General features: G+C 36.2%; 1 protein-coding gene across 2 annotated transcripts; it reads right to left on the bottom strand.

Annotated features, from left to right (window-relative positions):
* Positions 1–1,180: 1,180 nt before the first annotated feature.
* LOC134473744 (butyrophilin subfamily 1 member A1-like) lies at positions 1,181–15,682 on the bottom strand. Of its 2 annotated transcripts, XM_063239111.1 has the most exons (9): positions 15,658–15,682; positions 15,352–15,378; positions 13,422–13,442; positions 10,419–10,439; positions 8,149–8,169; positions 7,390–7,416; positions 5,274–5,300; positions 2,300–2,326; positions 1,181–2,098 (listed from the first exon to the last, which is right to left on the bottom strand). In XM_063239111.1, exons 1-9 carry the CDS (start codon positions 15,665–15,667, stop codon positions 1,563–1,565), a joined length of 717 nt encoding a protein of 238 aa, XP_063095181.1. In that variant the 5' UTR covers positions 15,668–15,682; the 3' UTR covers positions 1,181–1,562. The 2 variants fall into 2 exon arrangements, with proteins under 2 accessions (XP_063095181.1, XP_063095182.1); XM_063239112.1 differs by lacking the exons at positions 10,419–10,439; positions 13,422–13,442; positions 15,352–15,378; positions 15,658–15,682 and having other exon boundaries at positions 8,149–8,266.
* Between the last annotated feature and the right edge of the window lie 6,491 nt (positions 15,683–22,173).

Consider the following 22,173-nt stretch of genomic DNA (forward strand, 5'->3'; position numbering starts at 1 on the left):
AGAGAGACAGAGAGACAGAGAGAGACAGAGACAGAGAGAGAGACAGAGACAGAGACAGACAGAGAGAGAAAGTGAGACAGAGAGAGACCAACAGAGAGGCAAAAAAAAGGATTATTTTAGTTCACATTTTGCACAGGTTTGTTGGCTCCAAGGCAGCCCAGATAGCAGTTGGGGCACTGGAGAGAAGAAAAGCCTGTGACAGAGGAGCAGAGAGGAATAAGTGGATGAGGAGGGAGACACATCCTTCCAGTTAGGTTGCAGGGTGATTCACTTCTTCCCACCAGGCTTCACTTCCCAACATCACTCCCAGCTGTAAACCCATCGGGGACAAATCCAGTGATAAGTGTCATATATCCATGATATAGCAACCGCCCAAGATACAGCCCTATAAATGTATAAAGGGTTATCTGGTTACAAACCATAACACCACGTATTTATAAATGATAAAAAGTGAAAACATGTTCATATAAAAATGTTTACCTTAATACTTGTAGCTGTTCTATCTAGAACCACTCCAAACTGAATCAACACCAGTGTACATCATAAAGGAATAAACAAATAATAGTAAATCTGTTCTGTGGAGTTGTCCTCAATGAAACATTAAATTCTATCTATGTTAACAAGGATGGACATGTAGAGCCTTACACAGAAGGAAAGCGACAATTTTTAAAAGATTACACATTATGTGAACACTAACGGGACACCTGCAAAATACAAAAGTGCAGAATAATCAAATTGGTCAGTTGTATCCATGACCAGTGTGTGAGAGAATCTGATCACAAAGGAACAGCATGGGAAATTTTATTTGTGTAATGGAACCATTATGTGACTTTTGTACTGTGGCTATAGAAATCAAACCACTCATTAAAGCTCACACTGATGTTAAATGCAGCAAAATTTATCACACATATTAAGAAAATGCCCCCCAAAATAAATGGTGATGAAAACAAAGGACAGAATAACTGTATTAGAGGATAAAGCCATGATGACGTAAGTGTATATTTCAGGTGTATTTCCCATGCAGGAAACTGAGGCATGAGATTCACACACTTGTGTTCCCCTGAATGTGATACTATTTTGGATAACTGAGAACACTTTGATTATTTTTCTATTTAAAATATTGTAATTTGATTTTATGTGTGTCATTTCATAACCAGAACAGATAACCCAAAGTACATAATAGGATACAATCCATTTTATTGCTAGTTTTGCAAAATATTTGAGAACCTGACCTGGGATAGGCAGTGCGCATTTGCCTGTGAAACTCTGTAATAAGGATTTGATTACAATAAGTGCATATGTTGATCTACATGCGTATTCATATATTTGTGTTAATCAGAGTATAAGCAACAATTTCATTACACTGCAACATAATATTTAATAACAATTTATGAGGGAAATTAAATGATTAGAAGAACCGTGGAAAGACTGAGTAAAACAATGTGCTCTAGTATAGGAAGATCCATGCCATGACCAATGTGTCAGCTCTCACTAATCTTTAGGGGATATTATGCATCCACAACCACAATGAGAGGAGAGTTAGGGTCATCATCAAACTGTGCCTATTCTGGCTCCTTAGGGAGTGGACAGATGTCCAGATGTCCCGAATCTTTGGACCAAAGTCTGAAGAAAGGTCTCAGGGATCCATAAAAATCACTTTGAGAAAAGGTGTAGATGTGGCTGTTGTCTGTCATGTTGTAGAAGGAGACTTGTCTATTTTCGTAGTCTAAGAAAATGCCAACCGTGCGAGGGGGTTCTTTTAGATTTAGTTGAGTCTCTGGCGAGGTGAGTGCCCAGTACTCATCATTATAAAGCCTAATGGCCCAGAAACCGTCCTCAGGTTTTATGTAAGTCCTTTCCTTTCTCATTACGTTACTCCGACAGATTCCCAGGTCCCAGGCTGTACTGCTGTCAACCTTCACCTCCCAGTAGTGCCTCCCTGAGTTGAAGGACTGTTGCCCCAGCATGCAGGGAAGGGATTCAAATCTCAGCTGGCTGCTAGGAAGATCTTGAAGTTTCTCCCCCATTGTTACTCGTCGTCTATCTTCAGACAAGATGAGGGCAGGATGGGCTGTCTCTGGGTCGAGAGTCACATTCACTGCAAAGGAGACCAACCTTTTAATTTCTGAGAAGACTGGAGTGATCTTGTACTGAGGATGGCTTTGAAGCCTGAGATGTCTGGGAGCAGTGAGGAGCATATACTGCCCCGAGCCTTCTGTCACCTGTCCCCTAGTTAGAGCTCCCCTGAGACTGTGCAGAGCTTGAATGAGTGCAGTCACTCTTGGATGGTCAGACTCACCAGGTTGGTAGTATTTTTTCCTCCAGTCTGAAAAGAGCAAAATATATATTATTAGAAATTACTTTTCAATTTCTCACACGAAAAAATGTTTTCCTTTAAAATATTTTCTTTTGCTTGTTTTCCTGTTTGGTAATATCTCAAACTTATTCTGCACCTCTTATTTGAAACAAGTTTTCCACTGTCCATCATTAAATGTTCATATAGAAATTAACAGCTCTGGTTTGTACCTCCTGTGGTGTAGACTACAGACATAGAATAGGATATAGTTACTCTCTTCCTGAGAAACAACGAAATCACACATTCTGCAGCCAGCTTCCTCCGACATTTATGTGGGTGAATTATCCCACTGTGGCCGATGAACTATGCACAGCGGTCACTGTATCATTCCCACACCAGAGTAAACCAGCTGAATTTCTCCATTCTCGCTCTTACTACAGCAGCATCTTAACCCCTGGTAGGAATGGGCTGTAAGTAAATTGGTGAGTGTAGAAGACTAGGGTATTAACAACTCCTAGTATTAAAGGCACCATTCTCAAGACAGTTTCCAGGAATATTCAGAGGTATTCAGATTATAATTTGCATGAGTGTGGACTACCTTATATTTGCACCTGACAACTGTGCTTAACTCCCTACTGAGTAGTCAGTCCATGTTTTACAAAAATCACAATTAGTAATGCTGCACAATTTAGATACGCAGGCTTAGAATGAACTCCTATATTGATTGCTTCCAATTTGTCCTCTTGATTGAGTTTAGGCAGCAGAATTAGGAAAGCAGAGAAGGCTGTCTGCCTATACAGTCGTCCATGACAGGCAGCAAGGAAATCTTATTAAAGCTATATGTGTTATGTGGAAAGCAGATCATGTGGCAGTGTCATGTTGTTTAGAAAGATATTTTGGTGAATCACATTGTCGCTCACTAAATGAAGTGCTGTGTGCAAGCACTTGGAAGGTCTGCATGGGAAAGCATCAGTACTTGGGCATGACACCATTCATTGAGGGTGTAATGGTACACTATTGAAGATAAATTATTTGTAACATAATTATTCACTTGATTAAAAAATGAACTAAATAAGACATCTCTATAGTTGAGTGATTTTCAGGCTGTATAAAATTTGACTCAATGAGTTACATTATGAACAAGGAGCCAAAATCAGTTCCAAATCTTTTTTTGTAAATAGAATCATGCAGGAACGAGTCACAACAATTCATTCATTTATTGCCTATGGCTCTTTTCATGCATAAGGGATAGAACTGACCAGTTGTGATGGGGACAATAAAGCACATAATCCTTAAAATACTCATTATCTGCTCCTTCATAGAGAATTTCTTCCACCTCTTTATAGACCAACCATAATAAGAGACAAAGATTAAAAATACAGAAATGAATGCTGTAATTTGGTTAATGTATATAGTTACTTAAGGAATACAACAAATTGAGATGATAGATTTCACAGCCATAATGAGAGCACCTGTAAAGTGGGATCTGAAAGAACATAAATCAGCTAGGCAAATGGGTCTGTAAAGAAGCTTTGGATGTCATTGTTGATACATAACACTAACTGGATGCCTATAAAACTTGGAGAAAGGTGACTTAGCATGCCAAGTCATTTCTCTGAAAGACTAAGAGAATTAGTTTTTCAAAGATGAGCATTTTAGAGTTCAGGAAATTTGGAAAGTCACACACCAAACTCAGAAACACTAATGTAGGAAATGTGTGATGATTCACAGAAAATGTCACTACTCTGGATGGTAGGTCCTGCTACCATCCCTAATTGCCTGGTGCTGACTCTACCAGGTCACTGCAAATCATGAATTCCAGTAGTGTAGTTGCTAAAGGGTTTAAACTGTTAGATATAGAGTCCTAAAAATTAGATGGCCTAGGAATCTGTTAAAAGCAAAAGTGCAGGACTGGAGCCCTCCAGAAACATTTTCAAACAATTGTGGTTGGCTCTTTTTGCCACTACTACCATGTTATGTGCGGGGTTGGGCAAATGACTTTTAAATATTCTCAAGTTCTGCAAAATAACCTCTGTATACCTTAGTGAGCTTTGATAGATCCCTGTTCCCTTGGAGGCTCCAAATACACAATTTTACATATATGCTCAGTATGAAAATTAGTTCTTATCTATTTATCCATCCTTAGTTGCATATTTTACACCAAGTATGTTCATAGTGAAATGTGAGGAAATCTATATAAGTGCTTGAAATCTGAAGGAATTTCTAAAGCAAATACAATGTCATGAACCACTGATAAAATGTTATTTGCTCAAAGTGCTTAATCACAACCTTTTATTCCTACTATTGCCGAACCGTGAATGAGTCCTATGAAGGCCAGTTAAACAAGATAATGAATAATGCTGAACAAAGACCTAGTCACACATTAATTGAGAGACAGAATGTGAATTTAATCTCTGCAAGCGTTAAACAAACCTAACACATCCATAGCATTAGCTGTCTCCACGGGAGAAACAAAATTGGAATCTATAGTCAGTATTAGTTAATTTACAACCAAATTGTATAAGGCATGCACAGAAGAAGAAAGCATGAAATATACCCAGGAACAGAAGCATCAGTAGTAACTATTTGAAACGGCACTCACAACTGGGAATGAGAGACACAAACCTCAAAGTGGAAATCATAAATAACATTAAAGAACACTGAAATAAAGAAAAGTATGGCACAATCACTGTTAAATAGGGAAAAATTAACAACTATTGAATTTGTAGAGAAGGTAGTTTCAACAGAGTAAACAAAATTTTGTATTGATTTCTTAGTATCTAGTTTTATTAACTTTTAAGTGTCAGGAGAAAGAGGGAGAAAAAAACGAAATATTTTAAAAGTTATTGTACTTGGTAAGGTAATTATGGAACAGAAGTTAGGCAGTATATGTTTCTCTCTGTGTTTTGTACTATGCTGTCTACATGATTATATGTCTTTGGATCAATGGTAATTATCACAGGACAAAGTCACTCACCAGGGTACAAATATGAATTCTGCCAGCCTGCAAGTGTACAAAATGAGGAGACATCATTTATGTTTCTGGTTCTTGTCATATTATTTCCTCTTATTTAAATTGATTATTATGCAAAAAAGGTAAAACAAAGTAATACTAGAGAAACACAAGGTAATACATTGCATATTGTTATCTTAAAAGTGGTTACTCAGTGTACAAGATATGGGCATCAAATATTCTCTAATTGACAGTACCACAGAACCTTCCTTTTCATTGAACTAAAAGACACTATTATACAGCTGAACTGAATTTTTCCCCTAACCATCGTTCCTTTCTCTTTCCACCATCATGTTTCCTTTTTCCTTGTGAAGCATTTCTTCCCTTTTCACATTAACTGTTGTACATTACTGACCTTATTAAGTATTTATTTTCCCACACTGGGAAGACAATATGATACTTACACTTGTGAGTCTGATTTACCTCACTTATGAATATCATCTCAAGTTACATTCACTTACCTGTAAAAGTCTTGAATCAATCCTTCTTATGGTCGAGTAGTACTGCATTATATAAAAATATCACATCTTTTTATCCATGCCTCACTTGGTGGGTGTTTGGGATGCTTCTAAATTTAGATATTACAGACTGTGCTGCTATAAACATGGCTGCACATATATTGCTGTGGTATGATGTTTTTAATTCTTCCAGGAAGGTACCATAAAATAGTTAGAGAGAATGGGACATCTAATCCTACTTTTGAGGAATTACCACACTGAAATCCACAGTGGGTGCATCAGTCTGCACAACTAACAACAGTAGAGAAGTGTTTATTTTTCCCCACTGCCCATCCACTTTTTAGTATTGATTGATTCCTTGATAGCAGTCATTATTTCTAGAGCAAGATGGAATCTCAATGTTTAAATTTGCATCGCTCAAATAACTAATGATGCTGAACATTTGTTCATGTATTTATTTTCCATTTCTATTTCTTCATCTGAGAAGTGTGCATTCATTCTCAGATGCCCATTTTTGGATTTTTTTAGTTTTTAAATTCTTTATGTGTTCTAAATAGAAGTGCTTTGTCTGAGCACTTCAAATTTGGCTAAAATTTTTACCATTCTCTGTGTTGTTATTTTATGTTGTTGATGAGTGCTTTTGATGTGAAAAAGCTTTTTAATAAGACAAGACCCCTGTTGCTTATTCTTTGAAGTATTTCCAGTGAAGTTTTTTTTATGAAGTCTCTGCCTATAACCTATGTCTTCAAGATTGCTACCTGATTTCTCTTTCAGTAGATTTGGCTCACGAGAAGTGTTGGGTGACTTCTTGGTTCTTTTCCTGGCCCACAAGTGCTCCTGGCTCATGGAAAAGGTACATTGACTTGTTGGTTCTCTTTTTGGTCCATGACTGATGCTCTCTGTAACTTGTTTTTTTTTTATCTTGAATGAGTCTTGGTCCTTTTATTTTATCCTTGTCATTCTGTAAATATTCAGCTGTATTTTTATCTGTGTCCCTATTCTCACTCACAATAATTCCTTTTCTTTTTTTACAATAATTCCTTTTCTCATGTTAAAAATATTTTCCTCTAGTGAACAGAGAAATACAAATATCCCAAACACATAAGGATTTATAAAAAACATAAGCTAAAACCTAGCAAAGAAAGGAAATGACAAGGCAAAAAAAAAAAAACCCAAACAATGCAAAGAAATATGGAGAGTTTGAGAAATGAAGATGGAAAGGAGGAAAAATACAGAAATAAATGTAAAGAGGGAGACAGGAAAAAGAAAGAAAGAAGCAAACATCAGATAGAGAGCAAGAGAGGGAGACATAAGCATAAAAAGACAAGAATTAGAATAAGGGGAAAGAACAGAGGTTGAGACAAATATTTAAACAGAGAAAAGTCAGTGGGAATAGAAGTGAAAAGAAAATTTACCAAATGTGCATAAAAGTACTTTTCCATGCACATTAAAATATTCCAAACCAGAAAAAATTGAATTCCTTTTATTTCATCCTTCATTCCCACACAGTGCATTCAGGCAATATTATCTTAGGCCTGATTTTCTGCACTTATTTTAGGAGAGGTTAAGGCATTGTATTATTTATGGCATTGGAACTGTGCGAAAACTGCTGAGCTACTTACCATTCTCAAACTGAGCTTTCCTGTCACCTGAAAGGAGATGAGCACGTAAGTTCGAGCCTCTTAATGAAATAAAGACACATAAAAAAGACATGCATTCCTCTGAGACTCATTACAGTAATTAGCAGTGTAACACTACCCAAGTCATTGCTGCTTTCTTATATTGATTCTCATGGAAGAAAATCAAGCTGAATCATATAATAGTAAACATTTCATCAAGATAAGCAAGCAACTTATTTCTAGCATTTTAGCTATTATAGACTGGCAAGTTGGAATTTCAAATGGTATTCAGGTAATTTCTTTGTTATTTTTCTCTCATTGCTGAGACAAAATACCTGACATCCAAAGTCAAGCAAGGAAAGGTTTATTTATCTTACAGGTTTTTGGAACTTTCAGCCCATACTCAGCTGGCTCTAAGGCAGGGTGGCGTGCCTGAGAGGCAGCCATTCATGCTGGCATCAAACAACAAGAGCCAAAGTGCAAAAGAGGGAAAGCAGCCTCCTTTCCTCCCTTGCGTTGTATGCTGCTTCCCTGCCCCTGAACGGGTAAGGCACTCACACCACCAATCCCAGTATTAGACACTGAACTAATCACAATGCTAGATTCAGCTTTCTCCATGATTGCTTGAGGCTTGTTGTGGGGGTGGGGCATCTGAACATAAACAGTAACAGATATGCATAGCGATGAACGATGAAGTGAAGCAATTGATTCCTTCACAGATGAGAGAAATTTATAAATATTTTAATTGGAAGAGTACAATACCAATTTCCTTTCGCAGCTTTTCTGAAAAACAAATGTGAAAACTCTGTTTTAACATCAAAGAGTGAAGAAAACCCTTGCTTGGTAGGATTATGTAAAATGACATGGGTTAGTTTATTAAGATTTTTAAGATCACTATATTTATTTTGAACACTTCTTGAACAAAGGCAAGGAAAGAAAAAACATAATAAGTATACACGGATAACTTTTCAGCTGAAATTTAAGGAGGGAATGATCAAATTCTCCAATGAAGTATTTTTTTTTTACCTTAAATTAGAACATTGATGTTTATGGTGTTGCCCTGTCATATGCCACCTGTGCAAATCTAGCTACAAGTTTTCATTGTTTTCCATAAATTAGGCATTTGCTAAGCCATTTAGCCAACTACTGAGTTGAGTGCTAACCAGGTCGTGTGCAGTGTTGCTCCTCCGACTGTAGAAGGGTGAGGAGAGCACTTGTGCAAGTCTGTTAGACTCTAAAGTGGAGACTGAAACCCTGCGCCATGGTCCCTCACTCACAGAGCAGCCAGCTGTGGTTTCAGCCCCCAGGCAGCGAGGGTGGCATTCTCCTACATGAAACCACCCAAGGACAGCTCTTAAATTACTCTTAGAATAAGACACTGGGCAAGGGAAGTGCAATGAGTTTCAATCTCTTACCAAAAGTTCATTCATCTGAGAGCCCAGACAGGAGTTATTTTTAATGTCCTGGACAAGCTAAAATATACTGCAATGCAGAAACAGAAAGGTACATGTAAAAGCTGAATGAACTGGTTGGATGATATGAGGAGAAGGACGAAGAAAAAAGGAAGAAGTAGAGATGGCAGAGGAGGAGGAGAACAGGGTTGAATAATGGGTTTTTATTATTGAGACTCCAGAAAAATTGCAGGGATATTTCTAATAATGAGACAGTAAGAATGCAAAAATCAAGTATGTATAAATAAAGATAAGGAGATAACATTTTGTACATGAAATGTTACTAAACTTTCCTATTCTTTTACTTACACTGATGTGAGAAATAAAAAATATAGAAGAATTACAAAGAAACAAAAGTTGAATAAAATGTAGTATAAAATCATTGATAGCTTGGTGTGTTGGCAGAAGCCTGTAATTTCACCATTTGGGAGACAGAGGTGTAAGGACTGCTATAGGTTCACTTTTACAGCAATGTCCATGAAAGCAGTAATCACAGTAGCCTAAAATGGGAAGATTACCAAAGTCCATAGGTAAGTGGTTAATAAAAATTGTGTATACTCATCCAGTGGAGTATAACTCACAAAGAAAAATAAAGTACTGACACCCATTACAACGTGTCAAATGTGGAAAATTCTATACAGCTGAAAGTAGGCAGCCACAAAATGTCAGCCTGTAGTGTCCTAGATGTGAGGTAAGCACAGCAGATGAATCCATAGAGCAAAAGCAGAACAGTGACTGTCAAAAGCTGAGTTGAGTGTGGGGAAGCAGAGCTGACTGCTCATGGTGCTCTGAGTGCATGGACTGCCGCTCTGGGAGCTATAAGCAGGTGAGAGTGGCACAGGCCTGAATTGTGCTGGAAGTCACTGAATGTGCGCTGTAGAGGGGCTGTCTCAGCTCACCATGGTTTTTTCTTTAGTTAAAGCAACTAATCAGTGCAAGCGATCATGAAAAGAAATAAGACAGCGTCAACTCAGACAGTCAAGACCTGGCCTTGCTTAAGTTCCATAATTTGTAGACATGTGATGGTGAAATATCTACCTACTTAAGTCAAAAATATCTTTTATTTTCCTGAACAAGGAGTTGGCAGTTGAAAAAGCAAACAGGAAAATTTTTGGAAACAGATTAAATAAAATAAAAATGCAAACTGAGTAACAGAAATGCATTAAGACAATGTTATATTTATCCTAAACCATGACATTGAAGATATTTTTTACCTCTTTGTTACTGCTATAAATATGGCTCTATGGGTAACATCCTGTGAGAGCAGATCAAGATTAGAAACTCATCGATTTCTGTTCTAAGTCCACTTGCAAAACAAATGAAGAGTGTTGCTGAAATCAGTGAAGTAATTTATGAATGCAATCAAATACGAGCAAATAATGGGTATGGGCAAAAGGGAACTAACTTTAGAGAAGGACAGAAAGGTTGAAAGAACATTTAAAGGATTTTGTTATTAAAGTAGATAAAAATCACAAATTGATACTTCTTTAAAGTAGTAATGAAAAGTAGAAAGAAAAGGAAGCAGTCATACATAACTGTAGGAAGATTGTATTTTCTACATAAAATGTTATTAAAACTTACCATTCTCTATTCTGAGTTCATCTGAGAAAATAAAAACATACAAAAATCACAGTCAAACATAAACAAAGTGATTCAAAGGTCATTGGTATTTCTTGAATTCTCCTCTGTACCAGGCTTATGAAAATGCTTTAAAGGGCACCATGTTTACAATCCACCATGCCCAGAAACTCAATTAGTAAGCACACGTGCATGAGTGCCACGAGATTAGAGGAAGGACACTCTCTTATTCCTAATAAACAATTTAGGCAAAGGGAATTTGACATCAATTTGCCATTTCATTTATTTATTTTGGCTGGGTCCCTGAAGGAACAGTGATGACATCGATAGTCTGTGGGAGCAGAGTGTGAACCAGACACATCCACTAATACTTCTGTTTCTTCTTTTGTACTAGATAAATCTTCTCATCAGCTACTACTGTCAAGTGATGATTTTATATAACAAAATATTATGTCTCTATAGCACCTGTATAACTCCCAGCTTTCATGAAAAATAGCCTTTCATCTTCCATTATGAGCATCTTTTTCAAAAGGTGAGTTGGTGATGCATTAATATTTAGATGTAAGGTCCCTTCAAGAGAATTTGACACCTTCAGTCTCCAGTTATGGCTTGATAAACATTAAGCTTCACTGTAGGATGATAAACTATAATGACAGACATTATTTTGAAGCACATCTAAGTAGCAGCTTGTGAAAGATATTAAGAACAAGTCAACCATTACAAAGAAGTATCAGTGAGCTGTGTTTTGTGTACTATGTAGCTTCCTGAGTAGTAAGGTTATGCATCAGTGAAGACCTGTGAGAAAACTCATGGCACTGGCTGTGACTGGCCCCATACTCAACTCCGCAGTACAGACTAACAGCCCATCACCTTTTACACAGATGAGTGCAGAACCTGCCATGGGTTTCTGTGGGAGAATTTAATTCCTCTTTCCTGTTATGGTCCTCAAAAGTTTCTCTGCTATGTACTGATACCTCATTCATTTAATATCTCTACTAACTTTTCAGTTTCATTTTCTCCTCTTTTTCTCACTCTCATTCTCACTCTCATCCTATTTGTTTGTTGTCATCTTCAAAATGAAATCCTCACATTATTGGTTACATTTTAAAAGAGTAAAAATTAAAATTATGTTGGCTAGTTGTTTTCATTAATGTACTACAATGATTTTTAAATATTTCAGTTCATTTTCTTATAGTTTATTTAAATATATACGAGTGGAGAGAATATAAGCTGGATATATTTTTTAATTTTACTAGATGAACAGTACTTAGTGTAATGGAACACTCTTTCATTACCATGTTGGGATGTACAAGTAGTTAAAATCCTCTGAAAATGTCTTCATTTCTGAGAAAAATTCCAGGCTAGAAAAAAATCCCAATTGTATAAATGAGCCTCCAATTCATATTTTTAGTATTTTCCTACATTGAAAATAGTTACACTGAAGCCAAAGTAGATCAAATATCATACTGAAAAAGCTTCGGAGGATAAGAATCGGCAAATTATACAATGTGATATTTCTTGATGCCCTTTGATTTCGGAGTGGATGTTTAGAAATGAAAATGAGGCAAAAGCAGTAAAAGACAAATTGATAAATTGAATGTAATAAAAATTTGCACAGTTTGCAGATGACAATGTACACTATCAGCTTACTGACAATAAAATAACAATTCATTTTAAAAATGATATTTCTGCCAAGAAGGGGGAAAAATGGAGACAGGCCCATGGAAATGTGCCTGGTGTCTCTTGTGACCTTGCAGATGCAAATTGAAGCACTAATACAACGGCTTGTAGGCACTCAGGAGGTACTGTTGGACAAATATACACGTGTAATAGTATTATAAGAAAAGTAAACAACTTCATATTTTGTCCTTTCTTACTGGGAATGTTAAATAGTGCTATTTCCTATCTTTTTTTTTCTGTCTATCATTCATTTCAAACTGTTTATACACAATAAGATTCTTATATGAGACTAATCATATGATATTTAAGCTTCTGAGTCAGGTTTACTTCACTTAATACTTTGGTTTTAGGGTGCATCTGTTTTTCTGTAAATGACTCAAAAATAGAGCCATTTCCACAGGACATATCAACACATTTTTTAAAACAATAGTGACTCAGCAATTACATTCCCAGACATACGCTGCATCAAATGTGAAAAATGTATTCAGACATGAACTTGTGTGGGAGCATCCACAGGGGTCACAAGCTGGTGAAACCGCAGGGTCCATCATGAGGTTAACAGAGAAAGGATTTCACACGTACATGGTGAGTGGTCCTCAGACTCAGATGTAGTTGTTGGATGGTATTCTGCCATAACAAGATGGCAAGTGTTGACGTACATCACAACTTCATGAATATGGAAAATGGTATGCCCCTAACAGAAGGCTGACTCAGATGTTCACAGACTGACAGAATAATGAGGAAACCAGAGGAGGTAAATTCACGAAGACAGAGAGTGGAACAGGGGTTATCAGAGCAACCGCAAGTGGCTTCACGTGGGCTGGAGTTAGTTTTGCATGCTGACTCTCTGGGAGGTATGTGAAGGGCTGGAAGCACTGCGAATGTGCAAAGTGTCACTGGTCTGTACACTTCACAGGAGTATTTTCATTGTGGATGAATTTTACCTCAGTAAATATTCCTAGTCAATAGAAGTGATTTTCAACTGAAATGAGTGATTCTTCCATGGAATGGAGAACCAGTTGGCGTAAATATGTCAATTTTTATGTTTATCAAGATAAAACAGTGTACTTTTGTTTAAAATATATTTCACTTTTTGAACAAGCAATTAGAAAAAAACTCGGCAGTTGAGATAAAAAGGAAAAATCTTCAATACATATGAAATTTAAGCAAAATGGAAAATTAGTAGTTAAGGTGTACTAGAGACAATGTTTTATTTACTCTGTGACCTATGAAGATGAGGATACCTTTTTCTCCTTTGGTACTCCTTACAATTTAGTTCTATTTGGTAATATCTTTAATCAAATTGGATCAAGAGTTGAAACTCACCAAGTTCCTTTTTAATTATTTCTGCAAAACAAATGAGAAATATTGATGAAATCAGTGAAGTACATTACGAATGCAATCACAAATTATCAAATATTAGGAGACTTTGGAAAAATAAATCACCTGATGGTGTAGAACATAGAGATAGAGAGTGAGAGATGGAGTGATAGAGACAGTGAGAAAGGGAGAGAGAGCAAAAATGTTTGAAGGATTGTTTAAAATAAGAATATATCAAAATCACAAATAGATCCTTTGAGAAAGGAGCAAGGAGGAGTGGAGAAATTAGTAAGTGGTTACATATAACTGTAGTAAGATTTTATTTCGTACATATCATTTTATTAAAATTCAGCCTTTTCTGTTCTGAGTTGATCTGAAAATTCAAAACAAACCAATCGCAGACTCAAATAGAAACAAAATGATTCTAAAATTACTGATATTCCTTGATTACTCCCCTGTACCAGGCCCCATGAGAATGGCTGGGAAGGAGCACTAAGTTTACCATCTACAGTGCTCAGCGGATAATTAGTAGCTATGCTTGGAAGAGTAACATGATAGTAGAGGCAGGACACACTTCTTGTTGTTTTTCAGAAGTGCTTGCTCCATAGTTAGTAGTTTATGCAAAGTGAATCTCACATCATTTGGCCGTTATATTTATTTTTTTGCCGAGGACCCTGAAGGCACAGGGATAAGAATACGGAAATATAGATCATGGCCGTGATGATACACTACTCACATGCACTAGTGAGATTTTATAAACAACAAAAGGGGAAGATCTTTTGGAAACCGTGTACAGAAATTTAAATTGTGTACATTCTTATTGGGAGAGTGAAGTAGTGCTATTTTCTCTATGTCTCTTTCCTATCATTTACCTTTCTTTGGCCCTTTGTGTATACATTGAGTTTCACATGTAGGAGAAACCATTTGACATTTTAGATGAATTATGTCACCATTTCATTCACAGGGTACATCCATTATCATATGGGAGACTCAAAAATAGTGGCATTTTTATGGGAAAAATTTTTAGTGAAATCCATGTGCGCCAAAATTTCCATTCCCAATGTAGACTCCATCAAATGACAAAGCAAGCCTGAAGCACGTACTTGTACAGGAATGTCCATGAAAACAGTATTTACAGTAGCCCAAAACGGGAAGAATTCCTAAGTCCATAGGAAAATGGTTAAAAACAATTGCACATACTCATCCAGTGGAGTGTTAGTCACAAAGAAAAATAAAGTACTGACACACAGTACAACCTGTCGAATGTGGAAAATTCTATACAGGTGAAGTAGGCAGCCACAATATATCATATACCCTGTAGTATCCTAGATGTGAGGTAAGCAGAGCAGATGAATCCATAGAAATTACACAGAATAGTGACTGTCAAAGCCTAGTTCAGTGTGGGGAATCAGAGTTGACTGCTCATGGTGCCTTTAGTACACAGGCTGCCGCTCTGGGACCTACAAGCAGGTGAGAGTGGCACAGCCCTGACGTGTACTGGAAGTCACCAAATGTGCCCTGTAGAGGGGCTGTCTGATCTCACCATGGCTTTTACTTTGATTAAAGCAACTAATCAGTACAAGCGTTTATGAAAGGAAATAAGACATCGTCAACTCAGACAGTTAAGAACTGGCCTTGCTTAAGTTCCATAATTTGTAAACATGTGATGGTGAAATATCTACCTATTTAGTCTAAAATATCTTTTACTTTCCTGAACAAAATTACAGGAAAAACTTGACAGTTGAAAAACAAACAGGAAAAAATTTGAAAAGAGATTAAAGAAAAATGCAAACTGAGTAGTAAAGGTGTGCTAGAGGCAATGTTTTATTTATTCTAAACCTTGAAGATGATGATATCTTTCACATCTTTGTTACTGCTCAAAGTCTGGCTCTATTGGTAATATCCTTGTGAGAGCAGATCAAGATTAGAAACTCACCATTTTCCCTTATCCCTCCACGTTCACCTGCAAAACAAATGAAGAATATTGCTGAAATCAGTGAAGTAATTTATAAATGCAATCAAAAAAGATCAAATAATAGATGTGGGGAAAAGTGGATTAACCTTTTTTAGAGAATAACAGAAAGAAACATAGAATATTTGAAGGATTTTCGTTATTCAAAGAGATAAAAATTACAAATTAATAGTTCCATAAAATAGTAATGAAAATTAGAAAGCTAAGGAACTAGTGACACATAATTGTAGGAAGACTGTATTTTGTACATGAAATGTTATAAAAACACACCATTCTCCATTATGAGTTGATCTGAGAAAATGAAAACATACATAAATCACAATAAAATATTAACAAGTGATTCTGAAGTCATTAATATTTCTCCTCTTTACCAGGCTGTATGAAAATGCTTCAAAGGCTATCATGTTTACAATCTACCATGCTCAGAAACTAAATTAGTAAGCACATGTAGAAGAGTACGACGAAATTATTAGAAGGACATACGTCTTGATATTCTTCACAGTTTCGTGTTCCACAATTAAAAATATATGCAAAGTGACATCAATGAGCCATTTTTTTTATTAATTTTGACCGGGACCATGAAGGAACAGTGATGACATCGATACGTCTGTGGGAGCACAGTGTGAACCAGACACATCCACTACCATTTCTGTTTCTTCTGTTTGTGGTAGAAGAAGCTTGTTTAAATCAGCTACTATTATCAAAAGATGATTTATATAACAAAAGATTATGACTCTATAGCGCCTGTGTAACTCCAAGCTTTATTGAAAAATAGCCTTCCATCTTCCAATATGAACATCTCTGTCAAAAGCTGACTTGGTGATGCATTAATATTTAGACATAAGTTCCCTTCAAGAGAATTTGACATCCTCAATGTCCGGTTGTGGCTTGATAAACATTAAGCTTCACTGTAGGATGATAAGCTGTAGTGACAGACATTATTTTTAAGCATATCTAAGTAGCAGCCTGTGAAAGTTTTTAAGAGCCAGTCAGTCATTACAAAGAAGTATTATTGACCTGTGTTTGGTGTGCTATGCAGCTTCCTGAATAGTAAGGTTATGCACCAGTAAAGTCCTGTGAGAAAACTCATGTCACTGGCTATCTTTGGCCCCGTGATTAATCTCCACAGGACAGACTAACACTGCATCGCCTTTTACACAGATTAGTGCAGAATCTGCCATGGGTTTCTATGGAAGAATTTATTTCCTCTTTCCTGTTATGGTCCTCAAGTTTTTTCTGTCATGTACTGATACCTCATTCATTTACTGTCTCCTCTAATTTTTCAGCTACCTATTCTGCTTATGTCCTCTCACTATCATTATCTTTTTATTGTTTGTTTTCATCTTCAAATCAAATTATCACATCATATAAATTTAAAAAGAGTAAAAATTACAATTCTGTTTGCTTGTTATTTTAATTAAGGCAATGATTTCTAAAATTTCAATTCATTTTCTCATAGTTTATTTAAATATATTCTAGTGGATAGAGTATAAATTTTATAGAGAAATCTTTTCACTAGATCAAAAGTACTTTGGGTAAAGAAACACTCTTTCATTACCATGTTCCGATGTGAAAGTACTGAAGGTCCTCTGAAAATGTCTTCATTTATGAGAAAAATTTCTGTCTAGAAAAAAATCTCCATGGTATAAATGAGCCTCTCATTCATCTTTTAGTATTTTCCTACATTGGAAATATTTAGTCAAACTGAAGCCAAAGTAAATCAGTTATCTTACTGAAAAAGCTTTGGAGCATAAGCATCTGCAAATTATACAATGTGATATTTTTTCATGCCCTTTGATTTATGAGTGGAAGTTTAGAAATGAAAAGAAGCTAAAAGCAGTAAAAGACAAATTAATAATTGAATGCAATAAAAATTGTCAAACTTTGTATATGACAATGTACACTATCAGCTTAATGACAATAAAATAACAATTCATTTTAAAAACAAAAATAGGGACATAAGTGGGACGTTTCTGCCAAGAAGATGGAAAAATGGAGTAAGGCCCATGGAAAGGTGCCAGGAGTCTCTTGTGACCTTGTCGATGCAAAACCAAGCACTAATGCAGTGTCTCACTGGCACTAAGGAGGCCCTGATGGACAAATACATTTAAATGTCTTATAAGAACTGTAAACAAGTTCATATTTTGTCTTTCTTACTGGGAATGTCAAATAGTGTTATTTTGCTATCTGTTTTTTTCTGATTGTCTATCATTCATTTTGAACTGTTTATACACAATAAGATCCTTATATGAGACTAATCATATGATATTTAAGCTTCTGAGACAGGTTTACTTCACTTGAAACTTTGGTTTCAGGGTGCATCTGTTTTTCTGTAAATGATTCAAAAATAGAGCCATTTCCACAGGACATTTCATCACTTTTTTGAAAAGAATAATAGTGACACGGCAATTACATCCCCAGACATATGCTGATTCAAATGTGAAAACATGTACTGAGACATGAACTTGTGTGGCAGCACCCACAGGGGTCACAATCTGGTGAAACCGCAGGGTCCATCATGAGGTTAACGGAGAAAGGATTTCACACGTACATGGTGAGTGGTCCTCAGACTCAGATGTAGTTGTTGAATGGTACTCTGCCATTACAAGATGGTAAGTGTTGACGTACATCACAACTTCATGAATATGGAAAATGGTATTCCCCTAACAGAAGGCTGACTCAGATGTTCACAGACTGACAGAATAATGAGGAAACCAAAGGAGGTAAATTCACGGAGACAGAGAGTGGAACAGGGCTTATCACAGTAACTCCAAGTGCCTTCTAGTGGGCAGGAGTTAGTTTTGCATGCTGACTCTCTGGGAGGTATGTGAAGGGCTGGAAGCACTGCGAATGTGCTAAGTGTCACTGGTCTGTACACTTCACAGCAGTATTTTCGTTATGGATGAATTTTACCTCAGTAAACATACCTAGTCACTAGAAGTGATTTTCAACTGAAATGAGTGATTCTTCCATGGAATGGAGAACCAGTTGGTGTAAATTTGTCAATTTTTATGCTTCTCAAGATAAAACAGTGTACTTTTGTTGAAAATAACTTTCATTTTTCTGAACAAGCAATTAGAGGAAAACTTGGCAGTTGAGATAAACAGGAAAAATCTTCAATACATATGAAATTTAAGCAAAATGAAAAATTAGTAGTAAAGGTGCACTAGAGACAATGTTTTATTTACTCTGTGACCTATTAAGATGAGGATACCTTTTTCTCCTTTGGTATTGCTTACAATTTAGTTCTATTTGGTAATATCTTTAATCAAATTGGATCAAGAGTTGAAACTCACCAAGTTTGTTTTAATTATTTCTACAAAACAAATGAGAAATATTGATGAAATCAGTGAAGAACATTACGAATGCAATCACGAATTATCAAATATTAGGAGACATTGGAAAAATAAATCACCTGATGGTGTAGAACATAGAGATAGAGAGTGAGAGATGGAGTGATAGAGACAGTGAGAAAGGGAGAGAGAGCAAAAATGTTTGAAGGATTGTTTAAAATAAGAATATATCAATATCACAAATAGATCCTTTGAGAAAGGAGCAAGGAGGAGTGGAGAAATTAGTAAGTGGTTACATATAACTGTAGTAAGATTTTATTTCATACATAACATGTTATTAAAATTCAGCCTTCTCTGTTCTGAAAATTAAAAACATACCAATCGCACACATAATAGAAACAAAATGATTCTAAAACTACTGATATTCCTTGATTACTCCCCTGTACCAGGCCCCATGAGAATGGCTGGGAAGGAGCACTAAGTGGACCATCTACAGTGCTCAGCGGATAATTAGTAGCTATGCTTGGAAGAGTAACATGATAGTAGAGGCAGGACACACTTCTTGTTGTTTTTCAGAAGTGCTTGCTCTATAGTTAGTAGTTTATGCAAAGTGAATCTCACATCAATTGGCCCTTATATTTATTTTTTTGCAGAGGATCTGAAGGCACAGAGATAGGAATAGGGGAATACAGATCATGGCCGTGATGATACACGACTCACATGCACTAGTGAGACTTTATAAACAAGAAAAGGGGAAGATCTTTTGGAAACTGTGTACAGACATTTAAATTGTGTACTTTCTTAGTGGGAGAGAGAAGTAGTGCTATTTTCTCTATCTGTCTCTTTCCTATCATTTACCTTTCTTTTGCCCTTTGTGTATACATTGAGTTTCACATGTAGGAGAAACCATTTGACATTTTAGATGAATTATGTCACCATTTCATTCTCAGGGTACATCCATTTTCATATGGGAGACTCAAAAATAGTGGCATTTTTATGGGAAAAATTTTTAGTGAAATCTATGTACTCCAAAATTTCCATTCCCAATGTAGACTCCATCAAATGACAAAGCAAGCCTGAAGCACGTACTTGTACAGGAATGTCCATGAAAACAGTATTTACAGTAGCCCACAACGGGAAGAATTCCTAAGTCCATAGGAAAATGGTTAAAAACAATTGCACATACTCATCCAGTGGAGTGTAAGTCACAAAGAAAAATAAAGTACTGACACACATTACAACGTGTCAAATGTGGAAAATTCTATACAGCTGAAAGTAGGCAGCCACAAAATGTCAGCCTGTAGTGTCCTAGATGTGAGGTAAGCACAGCAGATGAATCCATAGAGCAAAAGCAGAACAGTGACTGTCAAAAGCTGAGTTGAGTGTGGGGAAGCAGAGCTGATTGCTCATGGTGCTCTGCGTGCATGGACTGCCGCTCTGGGAGCTATAAGCAGGTGAGAGTGGCACAGGCCTGAATTGTGCTGGAAGTCACTGAATGTGCGCTGTAGAGGGGCTGTCTCAGCTCACCATGGCTTTTTCTTTAGTTAAAGCAACTAATCAGTGCAAGCGATCGTGAAAAGAAATAAGACAGCGTCAACTCAGACAGTCAAGAACTGTCCTTGCTTAAGTTCCATAATTTGTAGACATGTGATTGTGAAATATCTACCTACTTAAGTCTAAAATATCTTTTATTTTCCTGAACAAGGAGTTACAGAATCACTTGGCAGTTGAAAAAGCAAACAGGAAAAATTTTGAAAACGGATTAAATAAAATAAAAATGCAAACTGAGTAATAGAAGTGCACTAAACACAATGTTATATTTATCCTAAACCATGACATTGAAGATATTTTTTACCTCTTTGTTACTGCTATAAATATGGCTCTATGGGTAACGTCCTGTGAGAGCAGATCAAGATTAGAAATTCATCATTTTCTGTTCTAAGTTCACTTGCAAAACAAATGAAAAGTGTTGTTGAAATCAGTGAAGTAATTTATAAATGCAATCAAATACGAGCAAATAATAGGTATGGGCAAAAGGGAACTAACTTTAGAGAAGGACGGAAAGGTAGATTGATAGAACATTTAAAGGATTTTGTTATTAAAGTAGATAAAAATCACAAATTGATACTTCTTTAAAGTAGTAATGAAAACTAGAAAGAAAGGAAGCAGTCATACATAACTGTAGGAAGATTGTATTTTCTAAATAAAATGTTATTAAAACTTACCATTCTCTATTCTGAGTTCATCTGAGAAAATAAAAACATACAAAAATCACAGTCAAACATAAACAAAGTGATTCTAAGGTCATTGGTATTTCTTGAATTCTCCTCTGTACCAGGCTTATGAAAATGCTTTAAAGAGCACCATGTTTACAATCCACCATGCCCAGAAACTCAATTAGTAAGCACACGTGCATGAGTGCCACGAGATTAGAGGAAGGACACTGTCTTATTCCTAGTAAACAATTTAGGCAAAGGGAATTTGACATCAATTTGCCATTTGACTTATTTATTTTCGCTGGGTCCCTGAAGGAACAGTGATGACATCGATAGTCTGTGGGAGCAGAGTGTGAACCAGACACATCCACTAATATTTCTATTTCTTCTTTTGGAGTAGATGAATCTTCTCATCAGCTACTACTGTCAAGTGATGATTTTATATAACAAAAGGTTATGTCTCTATAGCACCTGTATAACTCCCAGCTTTCATGAAAAATAGCCTTTCATCTTCCATTATGAGCATCTTTTTCAAAAGGTGAGTTGGTGATGCATTAATATTTAGATGTAAGGTCCCTTCAAGAGAATTTGACACCTTCAGTCTCCAGTTATGGCTTGATAACCATTAAGCTTCACTGTAGGATGATAAACTATAATGACAGACATTATTTTGAAGCACATCTAAGTAGCAGCTTGTGAAAGATATTAAGAACAAGTCAACCATTACAAAGAAGTATTAGTGAGCTGTGTTTTGTGTACTATGCAGCTTCCTGAGTAGTAAGGTTACACACCAGTGAAGTCCTGTGAGAAAACTCATAGCACTGGCTGTGACTGGCCCCATGACTCAACTCCGCAGTACAGACTAACAGCCCATTACCTTTTACACAGATGAGTGCAGAACCTGCCATGTGTTTCTGTGGGAGAATTTATTTCCTCTTTCCTGTTATAGTCCTCAAAAGTTTCTCTGCTATGTACTGATACCTCATTCATTTAATATCTCTTCTAAGTTTTCAGTTTCATTTTCTCCTCTTTTTCTCACTCTCATTCTCACTCTCATTCTATTTGTTTGTTGTCATCTTCAAAATGAAATCCTCACATTATTGGATACATTTTAAAAGAGTAAAAATTAAAATTATGTTTGCTAGTTGTTTTCATTAATGTACTACAATGATTTTTAAATGTTTCAATTCATTTTCTTACAGTTTATTTAAATATATACGAGTGGAGAGAATATAAGGTGGGTATATTTTTTAATTTTACTAGATGAACAGTACTTA

This window comes from Cavia porcellus, unplaced genomic scaffold (assembly GCF_034190915.1).
Source record: "Cavia porcellus strain 051 isolate PalLab524CR breed Dunkin Hartley unplaced genomic scaffold, mCavPor4.1 scaffold_28, whole genome shotgun sequence".
NCBI classification, from domain to species: Eukaryota; Metazoa; Chordata; class Mammalia; order Rodentia; family Caviidae; genus Cavia; species Cavia porcellus.

Excerpts from the sequence above, each read along its gene's own strand:
- LOC134473744 (XM_063239112.1), bottom strand. The coding sequence starts at position 8,251 with ATGTCATTTTACATAATCCTACCAAGCAAGGGTTTTCTTCACTCTTTG. Across the intron at positions 7,417-8,148 it reads AAAGCTGCGAAAGGAAATTG|GTGACAGGAAAGCTCAGTTT; the intron begins GTATTGTACTCT and ends ATCTCCTTTCAG. Across the intron at positions 5,301-7,389 it reads GAAAGCTCAGTTTGAGAATG|GCTGGCAGAATTCATATTTG; the intron begins GTAAGTAGCTCA and ends GTACACTTGCAG.